This window comes from Sphaeramia orbicularis, chromosome 11 (assembly GCF_902148855.1).
Source record: "Sphaeramia orbicularis chromosome 11, fSphaOr1.1, whole genome shotgun sequence".
Taxonomy (NCBI): Eukaryota; Metazoa; Chordata; class Actinopteri; order Kurtiformes; family Apogonidae; genus Sphaeramia; species Sphaeramia orbicularis.
This window is the reverse complement of record NC_043967.1, coordinates 36907124-36923920: the sequence shown is the minus strand read 5'-3', so window position 1 is coordinate 36923920 and position 16797 is coordinate 36907124. Positions and strand designations below refer to the sequence as shown.

The following is a 16797-nucleotide window of genomic DNA, read 5'->3' as shown; positions in this document are numbered from 1 at the left end:
TTCCATCCATTTCTATAACTGCACTGCACTCTTCTGCATTACTGCTGCACTGTCCTTTACCTCTCCTTACCGCGCACCGCCGTCCGCCCAGTGCACAAACATAAGTACGCTTATCTCACTATCAGCTGTGGCGTACACACACACACACACATAACAGCGCACTTCACTCAGGAGGGAAATATGCCCTCTCGTCTCCTCTAGTCGACTCTTTTTTTTCTCCATTTGTCTGACTCACACCATCCATCGACTCTCACAGCGTAAAAAAGAAAGCAGATGGAAAGTATTTACCGGCTTTGGTCTTTGCATGAGAAAGCAATTCCTGATAGAATTCAACAGGATGTGCATGTATGTATGTGTGAGTGTGTGTTTATGCCTTGAGCTGTTTATGTGTTGGTGTCTGTGTGTGTGTATATGTATATATATATATATATATATATATATATATATATATATATCGGCTAAAATTTACTTAGGGGATCAAATGAGTGGCCATTTTTGTCAAAAAAAAAGAAAAAAAAAGTTGTAAGAAATGCATAGAACTGTGTTGAAATAATGCTAATACATTTGTGCACAGACTACTGATATTATTTGACAGTGGAAGCTCTATTTTCAGAAATATTGGATTTGGAATAGCACGTGTATGTGAAAACTTTTGCTGGTGGACGGACGTGACATTACCCATGATTCTCTGGTCAGTACCAGTACTTTATTAGGAATTAACTTATATACTTACTATTATATACTTACTATTGCTAATTATCCAGCTCTATTATTAGAAATATTGGATTTTGAATAGCATGTGTATGTGAAAACTTTTGCTGGTGGACGGATGTGACATGTGAGAAATGCATGTGTATTTAAATTGAATAATCTTTCAGTGAACTGGAATAAAGTGTAATAAATGCTTCATATACACAGAAAATACTAATTTAAATACCATAAGGCCATAGATGAACTTCAAAACAACACATTTATTGGTCAAATCCATTTCCAAAAAAGCTAATGCTAGCAATAAAAATGAAACATTTTGGGGGGCATTGAAATTAACAAATTCAGAATAGAACAGAATATAGCATAGAATATAAAATAATAACACAGAATACAAGAAAATAAATTAGAACAGAATTCTTCAAATAGCATTAGAAAGAGCATAAATAACTGGTGGACGGACGTGACATTACCCATGATGCTCTGGTCAGTACCAGTACTTTATTAGTAATAAACTTATATACTTACTATTGCTAATTCTCCTCTTATTCATAAATGTTAGTATTGTGGATCTAAAACAATAACAGCTGACACAAAAACACAAAATGTGGCAGTGGACGGATGTGACATGGTTGTTACAGATCCCATCATACTGGTGCTCGGCAGCCATGTCACCGTTTACTCTAATGATCCCTGTGCAAAAACTAGGATCAGAATTATTTATTGTATAGTTTATCATCATACTAAAGAGTAAATAACAATATAGAATTGTTTTTTTTTTTTGTAAAACTGCTTATTATTAGAAAACTGTTGATTTAAAAAGTGACTTTTAACATTGTTTTTTTTTTTTTTTTTTTTTTTTTTTAAATTCACTTTTTTATTGACATTCTGCATCAATTTTGACAAAGATACTGATTTTAAATGTCATCAACATTATATTAGTCTGAATGTCCCATTTTTTTTTAACAATGAAACAAACAAAAAGAACATTAACAAGTAGGGAGTGAATTGCAGTTATTGCATTTACGATATCTAATCTTTTATACAAAAATAAAAGCATCAAAGTCCGGTCTGCGTGGCATTATGTATTCCATCCATTTCTTCCAGCGTGTAACAAACAAGTCCTTCTTATAGTTCACCTCTGCAGTAAGTCTCTCCATCTTATATATGTCCACTGTAATGTCCATCCACATGCTCAGCGTTGGGCTTTCTGATGAAAGCCTTTTTCTTGTGATGGCTTTTTTGGCCGCTATTGACTTTTAACATTCTTAATGTATGTATTGGCGCAACATAAGCAGGATGCATCAGCACCATACTCCATATTACAACCTGTAAAAATAAAACGTGATATGTAGGCTATAATCTTGTAAGAAAAATTGGGGAATCTAAAAGAATAGAATATTTGTTTTTCAGGTAAATTCAGTTCAAATATAACTTGGCCATTTGTGACATGAAAATATAGCATTAATAGATAGATAGATAGATAGATAGATAGATAGATAGATAGATAGATAGATAGATAGATAGATAGATAGATAGATAGATAGATAGATAGATAGATAGATAGATAGATAGATAGATAGATAGATAGATAGATAGATAGATAGATAGATAGATAGATAGATAGATAGTGATTTATTCCGAACATTAAATGAAATTTAACATATATGCACTTGCAAAACATACATAATAATACAAATATCAAGAATCATAACAATCTTAGTCAGAAGAAAAGCACAATAATTCCATTTACATGCCCTAAAATTCCGAAAATTGTGATGAAATTGGACATTTTTGAGCTGAAAACATAGTTCATATGACCATCAACATGTTGCAACAGAACTGAAATCCTGTATTGATTTCTTATGCACACAGACATAAATAAGACCTCTAAGCAAATTTTAGCCGGTATGTGTGAGTGTGTGTTTATGCCTTGAGCTGTTTATGTGTTGGTGTGTGTGTGTATATGTAGTTAAATATAAATATATATATATATATATATATATATATATATATATATATATATATAGAGAGAGAGAGAGAGAGAGAGAGAGAGAGAGAGAGAGAGAGAGATGTGTGTTTGTGGAGGAGACGGCAGCAGAGCCTGAGGGCTGGTTCTGGTTCAGCTGACACCTTTATGACCCGGGAGTGACAGGGCCGTCATTACATCAAAACTCCCACCACACACACACACACACACACACACACACACACACACACACACACACACACGCACACACACACACCAGCTGTTCCCTTTTACCTCTCCTCGTATCCCTCCATCCTTCCGCCACTCCTTTTTTTACGAAGGTCACATTCGGCTTTTTTATATCTATTTATCCACTTTCTCTTGCCTTTTCATCTTTTTAACGTCTCCTCTCTCTTCTGTTAAGCAAACCTCACACTGGTTTCTCAAGCTAATTAATCTCTCGTTACTGTTTTAACTCGGGTATCAACAGGTGTGGGAGTAAAAAGGAAATAGACACGCTGTTTTTAACACTATACCGATCTGGATTATCCTTGATGAAGTTGTGTGGTTCAATAGTAGCCATTTCATTTATACATTAGTTATATTAATTACATAAAAGTGTCATATTTTCATCATTATTTCCATGCTTTTTTCCACTGTTTGATATGTGAAAGGTGGTTTTAATGACATTATCTCATTGCAAAAGGCACCTCTAATTATCTTATGATTAGAAACGGAAATTGTTTATAGGTACGCTCTAAGAAATAACATGTTGGAATTTGTTGGATTTAATTAAAAATGTTATCCAACTTGTTCCACAAAATATGGTTATTTAAATGTAAAAAGATGTTGCAGTTAATTGCAAAGATAACCTACTAATAAATCCAAAATAAATAAGGTGTTGCTTTAATGCTACAACTTAAGAATTACATTTTCTAATCAACAGTATTGGTTTGGATTTACACACATTTTGTTGTAAATTTAGTGGTGGGAAATCCGATTCTTTTTACTAACTCGATTCTTTCAGTTCGTTCATCTGTTGCGAGTCGATTGCAAAACGATTCATTAATTTAAAAAAAAAACATTGTGCATCGTTTCGGAATCAATGTGTGTAAATGTGTGTAAATCCAAACCGATGCTGTTGATTAGAAAATGTAATTGTTAAGTTGTAGCATCAAAGCAACACCTTATTTTAGATTTATTGACACAATTACTTGGGATTTATTAGTAGATTATCTTTGCAATTAACTGTAGCATCTTTTTACATTTAAATAATCATATTTCGTGGAAAAGTTGTATAATATTTTTAATTAAATCCAACAAATTCCAACATTTTATTTCTTAGAGTGTAACAGTCATGTCCAGAAGTATTTGGACAGTGACAGAAGTTCTGTACAACACAGTGGATTTGGAAGGAAACAGTCAAAATCTGATTGAAGGGTGGACTTTAACAAAAATATTGCATCAACTGTTTAGGAATTACAACCATTTTAACCCTGTAAAGTCTGAACCATTAAATCATGGACAGAAACTTCCAGTTCTTTGAAACTGGAGCCTTTATTGGTCCTTCTGAACCACCCCAAAAAATGTTTTTTCAAATATCAATTCCCATGTATGAGTTTCAATTTTGTATCATATTTGATACATTGGGTCTCAGTGCTCTAATATTATTATTTTTGAACAAACAAAAACATAACACAAACATTTTTAACAAATTGGTAATTCCTTTTCAAAATTGTCAAAGTTCTGCCTCCTTCCTCATTCATTTAATCTTGTAGTGTCACTGGAAAGGCCTCTGGTGAATGAATTCCTCCCCCTGGTGGATTATCTGTGTATTGCATGTATCTAATTGTATACATCAGGTTTTTCAAGAAAAAAAAAATCACACTGATCATGTAGAGGGCTTCAAAACTCATGTATCATATATGATACGTTTGGCGTTATAGGGTTAACAAAGTCCCTCCATTTTCTGAGACTCAAAAGTAAATGGACAAACTAGGATTATTATAAATATGAGATTTATTTTTAATACTTTACCATCTATTACTGCTTGAAGTCACCAAATGCTACAGAGTAGAAATTCAGCTTTGGATGTAAACTTCAGATTGTTTATCTGCTTCATTTGTCACAGGACACATATGGACATGAAGTTGCTGAGGTTCTGAAAATGAAGAGACTATGCCTTAAATGGTTTTAATTCCTAAACACTTAAAAGTCCAGACATTTATCGCATCTTGAATGCTTCATTTCACGTCCACTGTGTTTGTGTTTTTGTCACCATCCAAATACTTATGGAACTCACTGTCAGATTTTTATTTATCTGTTCCAGTGTTAGATGTCAATAAATGGCTCCTCTTCTCTCTCACTCTGTGTGGGTAAATAAACTATAGGTTTATTCTGTGGGGCATTACAAAAAAACAGTAAAAAAAAAAAAAAAAAAAAAAAGAATAAAATTGAGCACTAGTTTTTTATTTTATCTTACCAGCAGACAGGCCATAAGCTACTGTCGTCATGCGGTGTCCGGCATCGTCGTCTGTCGTCCGTTACAAAACTTTCAACCATCTTCCTCTCCAAAACTAAGATTCCAATTGGCTTCAAACTTGGTATACAATTTCTTTATGATGATGTCATCAAGAGTGAGTGAAACTATTTGGATCTGGATCTGATTCTGGATTTGGTGCGACTTTGAAAAATTTTCCCATTATAAGAGATAGGAAGTGGATCAATGCAATAACTCAGTAAATATAAATGATATCCAGTGTAAATTTCTACAGTCCAACCCTGATGGGGAGATGACCAAAACATAATGTCCACATGCTGATCAGGATCTTCTTTTGGATCTGGGAACTTACGGAAAATTGAACATGGGCTCTTATGGGGAAAAAATTCAATTGTCTGTTTCTCCCAAACTCCAGTTCTGATTGACTTCAGACTTGGTATACAGCTTCTGTATGATGATGTCAACACAAGGGATGGAAATTATTTGGATCTGGATCTGATTCTGGATTTGGTGCCACTTTGAATAATTTTCCCATTATAACAGATTGGAAGTGGATTGATCCAATAAATCAGTATCAATGATATCAAGCTAGAATTTGAATTTTTTTTTACAGATCTGATTGGAATATGACCAAAACATGGGCTATTTCTGTAATAGAATAAATACACAGAACTGGGTGAGAATAAATGGCATCTGGATACATTTCCCAAAGCTTTTAATTTGGCTGGTAAGCTACAGGGCCATTGGTCCTATTTTTTTCAATTTGAAGAGGTGAGAGTTAGAATTATAAAATTATAACACCCTGTCTGGCTGAAAACAGCATGTATATTCATCTCAGGCGTTCTCAGGTGTGATACTTCAGTCACTATTACACAAGGGGAACCAAATATGAACCCCCTCCAATTTATAACTGTGCATGGCTAGTGATACCCTATTACTATTCCAATTCATCTGTAATATGCTTTTTGATTACATTATTTGTCATTTTCTGATTTAAAAAAAAAAAAAAAAAAAAAAGAAACATTCACTATCAGGGATACAAAAGAGGAACACCTAACCAGAACATTCCTATTTCACTGGGGAGGGGTTGAAAATATCCTAATGTCAGCATGACCCACCTAGCAGTGGCTTTGGTGAATCGGTACAAGGAAGAAAATAAACATTATAATGTTGATCACAATTATTAGTATTTTCCTCACTGGCATTATTTCTGAAACTAGGTGCACCGAAAATGAAAGAGTTCTAGATATTCACTCAGTCAATATGTGTGCAGAGTTTCATAAAGATTGATGCATCGGTTCATGAGTTAGTCTGCACATATGCACACATATACACACATATACACACACATATACACACATACACACACATATGCACACATATACACACATATATACGCAGACGAACGCACATGAAAAATGCATGATTGTGTTAGAACAAGCCAAGCATACTGAGTGTGTTTTCTTAGATTTTTAGTTACATAAATGATTAAAACATCAAATAACCACCACTCTGAAACAGACCTATTAAACATGTAATTAAGAAATTCTATTTGTGAATGTTTGAGTTCCTGTGGATGGCAAATGGTACAGCAGAGTGTACGAGTGTTTTGTGGTTCATATAAACCCAAACTGCCTATTTGCACTTCTGCAGCCTGGAAATCGATCTCAGTTTTTTTTTTTTTTTTTTTTTTTGTTTACAGTTAGATTATTGGTGATCTGCTCTGTAATATATTTTAACCACATATTCACATATGTGTAGTAGTTATCGGTGTATACTGGATAAAATGCATGACAGTGTATGCAGATAGAATATGCGTATGTATTTATATGTGCCAGGATGTTACGTGTGTATAACAAGGAACTAAGCAGCATCCAGGCATGTGTAACTGAACATCTGTGCATTTTTTATAGAGTGGCCATGCTTGGAATTATTTCTAATGACCTTATCTCAAGATAATAAAGCTCATTTTCTCATGATAACAGGTTTGTTAATCCCATTATCTCAACAAAACAAAAGGCTAATTTCTCCAGATTTCTCTGAAGTATAGTCTGATGCATTGATCAATAACGGGCGCTTCTTGATCCATCATCTGCAGCTCAAGTCAGTTGTGTAGTCTGACGTCCTGGCAGTCCTGATCTGTAATCAACATTAGCAGAAAGAACTATTTGTTTTCTCGTGATAATGACTTGATCATAGGAAAACAAAGCTAAACTTGTCCAGATAATGAGATAAATGGACCCCTGTGAAAAGAAAATAAGCCTTGTTAACTCTTGATCTCAAAATAACAGCAATCAAATATTATTTTCACTAATATAACAGTAGGTAAAGAGTGAATGTAATTTAAAAAAGAAAAAGAAATGTTAAATGATATAGTCACTTTATCAGCGTAATGTGTTGTTATGTGGCCAGCAATCAGATAATGCAATGGAATTTTATTTATTTATTTTTTGAATAGTCATAACATTCTGTCTTAAATAACCTCCTTAGACCCAGCAGTGTATTTTTGTCCTCTGTTTGGGACAAAAGTTTGACAATTTTACTTAAAAAATGCTGTCCATTGCAAAGGACATTCCATTAAAAAATAAATAAATAAAAATAAATTTAAAAAAGATATATATATATATATATATATATATATATATATATATATATATATATATGTATATATATATATATATATATATATGTATATGAAAAGACTGTTGCATTATGTAGTTTCCGATCAGGACAATTGTTTAATGTAAAAAACTTTGACTTTCCTCTCATTTTCTCATGATAACAGGTTTATTAATCCCATTATCTCAACAAAACAAAAGGCTAATTTACTCCAGATTTCTCTGAAGTATAGTCTGATTCATTGATCAATAATGGGTACTTCTTGATCCATCTTCTGCAGCTCAAGTCAGTTGTGTAGTCTGACGTCCTGGCAGTCCTGATCTGTAATCAACATTAGCACAAAGAACTATTTGTTTTCTCGTGATAATGACTTGATCATGGGAAAACAAAGCTAAATTTGTCCAGATAATGAGATAAATGGACCCCTGTGAAAAGAAAATAAGCCTTGTTAACTCTTGATCTCAAAATAACAGCACTGAAAAATTATTTTAACTAATATGACAGTAGGTAAAGAGTAAATGTAATTTAAAAAAGAAAAAGAAATGTTTAATGATATAGTCACTTCATCAGCTTAATGTGTTATGTGGCCAAAAATCAGATAATGCAATGGATTTTTTTTTTTTTTTTTAACCCTTTCATGCATGAATTATGAGAACCTTAGTTGAGTTTTTTTTGTTTTTATTTTTGTTTTTGTTTTTTTTGTTTTTTTGAGTGTTTTTATTCCTCCTTAGGCATGAAAAAAAACAATGAGATTGAGGTTTTTTTTCATAGATTTAAAAAAATGTCCACTCAGCAACACCATGAATTTTATTCTTGAAGCAAAGAAACATATATTTAAAACCCAATATCATAAAGTGATATGAAAACAGTGAAATGAAACCATGTTTAATGCAGCTAATCTTATGTTTTCTCACATTTTAACATATTCTAATACTAGTTATTACTCACTTCATGGAGATGATATGCAAAAAATAACAATTAACAATTGATTTCCACTCTAGAACCAATCAAGAACAGCAAAGTTACAGTAATGGTATGAATTGCAGTTTATGAGATGATGCATAAGTGTCCACTGTGTTGGCTGATATGGAACTAAAACAACTAAACCCATGAATGTACAAGAGAACAGCTGTAGAATAACTGTCCACTGTAGTGATCACTATGCATGAAAGGGTTAAATAGACATAGCATTCCGTCTTAAATAACCTCCTTTGACCCAGCAGTGGATTTTTGTACTCTGTATGGGACAAAAGTTTGACAATTTTACTTAAAAAATGCTGTCCACTGCAAAGGACATTCCATTAAAAAATAAATAAAAATAAATTAAAAAAAAATATATATATATATATATATATATATATATATATATATATATATATATATATATATATATATATATATGTCTGAAAAGACTGTTACATTATGCAGTTTCCGATCAAGACAATTGTTTAATGTAAAAAACTTTCACTTTCCTGAGTATCAGGAGGATAAGTGGAAATATAACCCAAGAAGTTTAACAAAAGTTTACCAATAAAATCTGCAGAAAAACAAGTCAAATTCTCACCTCTTTCCTTTCAGCTTTATCACATGATGCTGAAAATGATTGTATCAATAGCAATAAACACTCAGATGTTGTGATCTTTAACCCTAAAAGTCTTAAGCAACCGCCAGCAACCAAAAGCATCTACTGATCTAGAATGTTTAATAACTTTGGAACCACTAATCCAATCAATACATTTATTTAACTCTGGGAAAATGCAGTTTCTCACTCCTCAGTTGTATCAGATGTTCTTTTTTTTGGATGTTCAGAGACTCTGTAGTGAGTCAGAAACACCATCGTCCTCTGCAACATTGATTCATGAGTAAAATACATGCAGTTGAACAAATATGAGTGGTTGTATGCGCTTGTTTTTATGTTCAATTAATGATATTTTTCTTGCTTTTTCTTCAGTTTTATCTGTTCTGATATACAGTTGTGGAAAAAAAAAATGATCAGACCATCCAAAGTCATCAAAAACAATGGTTATACAATCCAGTACTAACTCCTGTGTGTATCATGTGACTAAAACAGACAGAAAAGAAAACATGGAATGAATAAAAACACTGTTTTTGTCAGTACAATGCCAGAGATATTGATGTAAGAACTGAATTAATTTTGGTTATTATCAAGAAAACATGTTAAATGGATTGATATCAGCTCTGAAATTCAACTTTTATGAGCTATTTTTGTGATCATTATATTTGCCCAAACAAATGTACCTATAGTTGTACCAGGCATTAAAATGAACAAGAAATTGAAGAAAAGAAGGGTGGTCTGACTGTAAAAACCTTTGATTTACTTTAAGCTTTATGAACATCTGCATGGTCAGTTTATTTAATAAAGGAAAACACCTGATTTTTACTGAAAAATGTGAAATGCAGAGGAAAATATGATCTAAAATGGTGATAAATCACATTGGGAAGGTTAAATGTAGAGAAATATATATCTTAGATAGATAGATAGATAGATAGATAGATAGATAGATAGATAGATAGATAGATAGATAGATAGATAGATAGATAGATAGATAGATAGATGGATGGATGGATGGATGGATGGATGGATGGATGGATGGATAGATAGATAGATAGATAGATAGATAGATAGATAGATAGATAGATAGATAGATAGATAGATAGATAGATAGATAGATAGATAGATAGATAGATAGATAGATAGATAGATAGATAGATAGATAGATAGATAGATAGATAGATAGATAGATAGCCAGTCATTTGACCCCCTAAGTAAATTTTAGCCGATATGTTTTGTTGTTGCGACTTTCCTTGTTTGCTGCCCCTGGTCTCACAGTTTTGTCCAATATGTTCATATATATGACGCAAAAAAAAAAAAAAATCAAAGAAAATCCCATTTCCTCTAAATGAGCGATTGCATCATGAGCACAAAGGGACAGACTGATCAGTTCTCATACAGCTCAGCTCCAACAAATGTAACTTCATATAGACAGAGCAGAGTTTGGAAGCTTTAATAATCTGGATCAATATGTGACAAATCAGTCGTGTTTTCATAAAGGATGGTGTCCAACCATGTCTTCTGTGTCCGTCCGTCCTTCCTTCCTTTCCGTCAGGCTGCGTGTGTGCCGGTGATGCTGAGTAACGGCTGGGAGCTGCCTTTCTCCGAAATCATCGACTGGAACACGGCGGCAGTCATCGGCGACGAGAGGCTCCTGCTGCAGGTAACGGCCTGTAGACGCAACACGCTCTGAGGAACACCTGAAAACTGGAGCGCACCCGCAAAACAACACACACCCAAGATGAAACATTTCTCTTTCTGTCAGCGTTCTAAACACACCCCACACACAAAATCCTGCTTTGTTCTGCTCTCCACTGGAGTGAAAACAATTTTACAGCAACATACCAAGTCCTTGACTGTCTGACATGAGCCCACAGTGTTATACAAGAGAGGAAATGGATTTAGCCACAAGTGTGTAGTAATATTGTAATGTGGCATCGCAGTAATATACGCTTTGTCTGAGCTCATCTGGAAACATGGTGGAGATTTATAGTCTATATCAGGGGTGTCAAAGTCATTTTAGTTTAGGAGCCACAGGTTGGACCAGGAGTGTCAAATATGCGGCCCGGGGACCAAATGCAGCCCGCCAAAGGGTCCAGTTCGGCCCCTGGGATGTTTTTGCTAAGTGCCAAAATTCCACAGTCTTGAGTTGAAGTAAGCAAAAAAAAGAAAAAAATAGCTTGAATTAAGGAAAAATTCTTGAATTAAGCCAAAAAAAAATCTTCAGTTAAGTAAAAAAAAAAATTCAGTTAAGCCAAAAAAAAAAAAAAAAAATTCAATTAAGTAAAAAAAAAAAAAAATTCAATTAAGCCAAAATAAGTCTTCAATTAAGTACAAAAAAATCTTCAATTCAGCCAAAAAAACATCTCAAATTTAGCAAAAAATCTTGAATTAAGTCAAAAAAAAAAATTCTTCAATTAAGTAAAAAAAAAAAAATTCAATTAAGCAAAAAAAAAAGTCTTCAATTAAGTAAAAAAAAAAAAAATCTTGAATTAAGCCAAAAAACATCTCAAATTTAGCAAAAAATCTTGAATTAAGCCAAAAAAAAAAAAAAAATTCAATTAAGCAGACAAAAAAATCTTCAATTAAGTAAAAAAAATATTCAATTAAGCCAAAAACATCTCAAATTTAGCAAAAAATCTTGAATTACAAAAAAATATTTTTTGCAAGTTGTCTAGGTTTTTTCAACTGAATTAGGACCATTTTGCACCGCTAAATCCAAAAATGACATCTGTTTTTCTCAATCAGGTCAGGTTTTTTTGCTAATTTGATTTTTAAAAATTTGATCTTCTCACAAAATTGATGACATTTTTGTGACTTTATCAGTTGATTTTTTATATAGTTCTCACCCAAAATAGGTTTTAAGAGAAAAAAAAATCATTTTCTAACAGGATTCCTGTTAGGTACAATGGTGTATTCACCGCAGATGTAGCAGAATACGTCAGGCTTATTTTTGCAAGATCTTCTAGTCGAAGCCATTTCATTCACCTGTAATATTAAAAAAAAAACATTAATCATAAATTGGCAAAAGTAAAATCTTCAGAACTCGTTTATTGCAAGAAATATGAAAGAATTTTGTATCATATGATGTGAAAATGCCCATAAATGTAAGCAAAAATGTTAAAAAGCCAATATGTTGCATAGTTCAGAAAGTTGACCTGATTGAGCAAAATGAATGTGATTTTTGGATTCAGCACACCAAAATGATCCTAAATCAGCTCAAAAAACTGAAACATTAAATTTGTTGTTGACCAGTGTAATATGTGCGTTTTAATACATCAGTAAAACATAAAATAAGTGTACATACAGATTTATTAAGACTTGAGCTTTACTTTCCACTGAAATGTGTTCAAACACTAAGAACCAAAGAGCAAATAATGTGTTTATCTCTGCTTTAATGGGATGAATAAATTCCCACAAGAGCCAAACCACACATCTTTAACAAAAAGTATAAAAGCACAGAGCGTGGATTTGCCACTTCTTCATCACTACAGTTTGCGAGTGATAATTGTACATGTTTATGTTCTTCAGAGTGTCATTAATTTGAGACTGAACACATGAAAGCAGACATAGTCGACTAGACAAAATATACAAATTTACACTTAGAGATACTTAAGTACAAAAATATAGGCTTTGAATGTTGTTAAAGGATAAGAGTATGAAATATTCCTCCACATTTACCGACTCCCACCTCAGCCTCACGTCGTCCATGTCGGTATTAGCTCTGCTGGTCTCTGACATCTCATTAAATAGAGTCCAGTCTCCCTCTCTTGTCTGTTTTGTCTTGTTACATCTGTCAGGTGATATCATATGCACGGCTCCGTTCACCAAAGAATTGTCTTTTTGCATTTGGCTTTTGCTCCATTCATTTAGGTGGAATTGATCCTGATGTTAGGAAATCATGCCACAGTTGCAAAAAAAAAAATTATTAGACCATCAAACATCAAAAACAATGGTTATGCAATCAAGTGCTAACTCCTGTGTGTATCATGTGACTGAAACAGACAGAAAAGAAAACATGGAATGCCTAAAAGCACTGTTTTTGTCAGTACAATACCATAGATATTGATATAAGAATGAAAGAAGACAGAAAAAGACAGACTTAGAGCTGTTGAGGAAGATCTTCATTTGTGTCATTCTTCAATTCTTGCAAGAATATTAGCTTTGATTTTCAACTAAACATATTTTTACCTCAAAAAAAGGCAATAAGAATTATTACTAATTATTATAAGAACAAATAAAAAAGTAGATGTATTTCTATTAGAGGGGTTAATCTTTGGAATGGCCTGGAAGATCAATTGAAACAGTCTAAAACAATTAAAACTTTTAAAAAGATGTACAAATGAATTATTATTTAAAAGTATAGAGCTCAGGATTGACTAAAGAAAATACTTGTTCAAAAGACTAGGATCAATGTTGGTAGTTGAGATAAGGACATGATTTGCTACTAGTACTACTACTACAAGGCTGCAAATTAATACTGAACAAACAAGAACTCAAACTATGAATTATGAAAGAGCTGCAGCATCTGAAACTGACCACAATGAACATTTGACAGATGAACAGAACCACAGTGCTTCAGTTTCAGCTTCACAGTTTGTCATGTCTGTTATGGATTGGGATTGTCTCTGTCAACTCAACATATATTTTTATTAGTAAGTTTTTCTTTTTTTTTTTTTCTTTTTTTTTTTTTTTTTTATCAATTACTAGAAATTTCAGGCGACCCCATTTGAATTCCAGGCGACCCCATGTGGGGTCCTGACCCCAAGGTTGAAAAACACTGGTGTACTGTGACGTAGATGTGGGTAGTGTAGGATGCCCTGCTCCATGTGTCAGTGTGATCACGTAGATCAGGGCTGTCAACCTCATTTTGGTTCAGTTCCATATTCACCCCAATTTGATCTCAAGGGGCCAGACCAGTAAAATAATGACTTAATAACTTATAAATAATGACAAATCCAAGTTTTTCTTTTTGTTTTAGTACAAAAAAAAACAAAAAACCAATTAAATAATGATAATATTTACATTTTATAAAGAAGATGTGAATAACCTGAAAAAACAGAAATTTCATTTGAAAAATTAGTGCAATTTTAACAATATTATGCCTCGACTTATTATTTATACATGTGCATTTACACACAATGTTCCATAAACATTTGGTAACAGGCAGAATATTGTTAAAATTTTGGAGTTTGGAACTAAAATTTGAACAATTTCTACAATATTCCATCTCTTATTCTTAACACAACTACAGATCGCAGTGGATCCATAAATGCACCAAACATTTAGGAATAGGCAGAATATTGTTCAAATTGCACATTTCAGGTTGTTCATCTTTGTTTTTATTTATGTATTTATTTGTATTTTATTGTGAAAGAATAGTTTTGTAAATGTATAATGTATATTGTATATGTAATATTTTCACAGTGTAATGTTATTTGTTTCACTTAAATTTTTTCTACATAATTTTTCACAAAGAAAATTTGTCGTCATTATTTATGGGTTATTGTGTTGTTATTTTTTACTGTAGATCACATTGGTCTGTATGTGGAACCTGAACCAAAAGGATTTGGACAACCTGGACTGTTCAGGTTCATTTTTGCACTTTTATCCTGCAGGGCCGGAATGGAACCTTTGGTGGGCTGGTTTTGGCCCCCAGGCCGCATGTTTGACACCTGTGACTTAAAGAAAGAAGAGGTTTAAATTAAAAGCACACATGTTCTTTAATGATATGAGTTTAGTTAGATATGAATTGCACAAATGTCAAATATGAGTGGCATAAATGATCTGGGTTTGACAGTTTCATAAGTGACATATAATACAGGAGTAAAACTACAAAGTAATCATTAAATAAACACTGAAAAACCTGCTTATGTACAGAAGTAAAGTATTTGTACTTTGTTGCCTGTCACCTGTGTAAATTAAACTGCAGTAGGAAAATGTCTGACATCTAATTAGGCTCATGAAATAAGGATTTATTTGACTAAAACATGACTGAAGAGAGGCGTTTTAAATTTAGTTTAATTTCAACTAAATCAACTTTCAGGTCTCTGAGCACCCACGTTAAATATTAAAGCTACTCTGGAGCTCGTCCTCCTAATGTGCTTTTTCTCTGGATGGGTGTTTACAGAGCGTACTGAAGGCGCTGATGTGGATCTTCCTGTCAACATATTCTACATGGAACATTAAAAACCTGCTGTAAATACCAGGTGCTGACCGGCTGCTGTTTGTCATTGCAGATTCCAACCACAGTCCGCTCCATCCACCAGGATAAGATCCTGTCCCTCAGACAGCAGACTCAGTTCCTGTGGGAGGCCTACTTCTCCTCTGTGGAAAAGATAGTGCTGACCACACTGGAGGTGAGGAGTACACACACACACACACACACACACACACACACACAAACACAACCTCTCGTCTACCCCTCCATCATCAATCTTTCTCTCAGAGCGTCACAGCAGAGTCTCTGCAATCTTCACCTTATTCTCAGACCTCTTTGGTAGAAGGCTAAAAGAAAAATGGAAGGGTGGACAGTGTGGTTTACAGACAGCAACGATAGGAATTTCAGCTGGTTTTCACAGTGAACTGACCACAAGGTGCTTTTGGGTGTTTGTTTTCTGAAGTCGTGAACCTCTTTCTGAATCCTCACTTCACCCAAATTCACACAGGACTAGAGCAGGTCATTTGTAATAACTGCAGAGGTTGTTTATGGTCTTAATCCAGTACAAATCTGACATGTGTGTAATATGTAGACTTAAAAATTCTACTCCCTTATTTCAATAAGAATGGGCGTTTTGTGAGAATATTAGTCCTGTGTGAATTAACATCTCTGTTGTAAGTTTTTTTGTTTCCACTACACATTTATTACCTCCACCAAGGAGGTTGTGTTTTTGCCAGCGTTGGTTTGTTTGTTTGTTTGTCTGTCTGCGTGCAAGATAACTCAAAAAGTTATGGACGGATTTGGATGAAAATTTCAGGAAATGTTGATACTGGCACAAGGAACAAATGATTAAATTTTGGAGGTGATCAGGGGGGTGGGGGGGCCACTGATCTGCCTTAGCGGAGGTCTGTGCTCTACGAGTGCTTCTAGTTTTATATTGGGATAAATATCATTGTATTTTATTGTTTTTTTTTGGTTTAAATTGTTATCTTTGCTTCCAAAATGCCTCAGAGATGGTTTTTACTTCATTTCCCTTAACATTTTTACCTCTGCCATGGGGGTTATGTTTTTGCCGGCATTAGTTTGTCTGTTTGTCTGTCTGTCTGGGGGGGGGGGGGGGGGGGGGGGCTGATCTGCCTTGGCAGAAGTCTCCACTCTCTGAGTGCTTTTCTAGTTCTGTCTGTTTTCCTGATTTAGGAATATGGAGGCTGACAGGTCACTAAATGAAAGCGTTTTTGGACGCAAATTCGCAAGGGTCATATGTATAT

General features: G+C 33.7%; 1 protein-coding gene across 1 annotated transcript in view; it reads left to right on the top strand.

Moving 5' to 3' along the window:
* The window catches only part of ext1b (exostosin glycosyltransferase 1b), a 382194-nt gene that overhangs the window by 280431 nt on the left and 84966 nt on the right, over positions 1-16797 (top strand). The window contains exons 3-4 of the mRNA XM_030147124.1: positions 10925-11032; positions 15609-15728. Coding sequence (XP_030002984.1) covers positions 10925-11032; positions 15609-15728 — 228 coding nt within the window. The remainder of the gene's footprint in view (positions 1-10924; positions 11033-15608; positions 15729-16797) is intronic.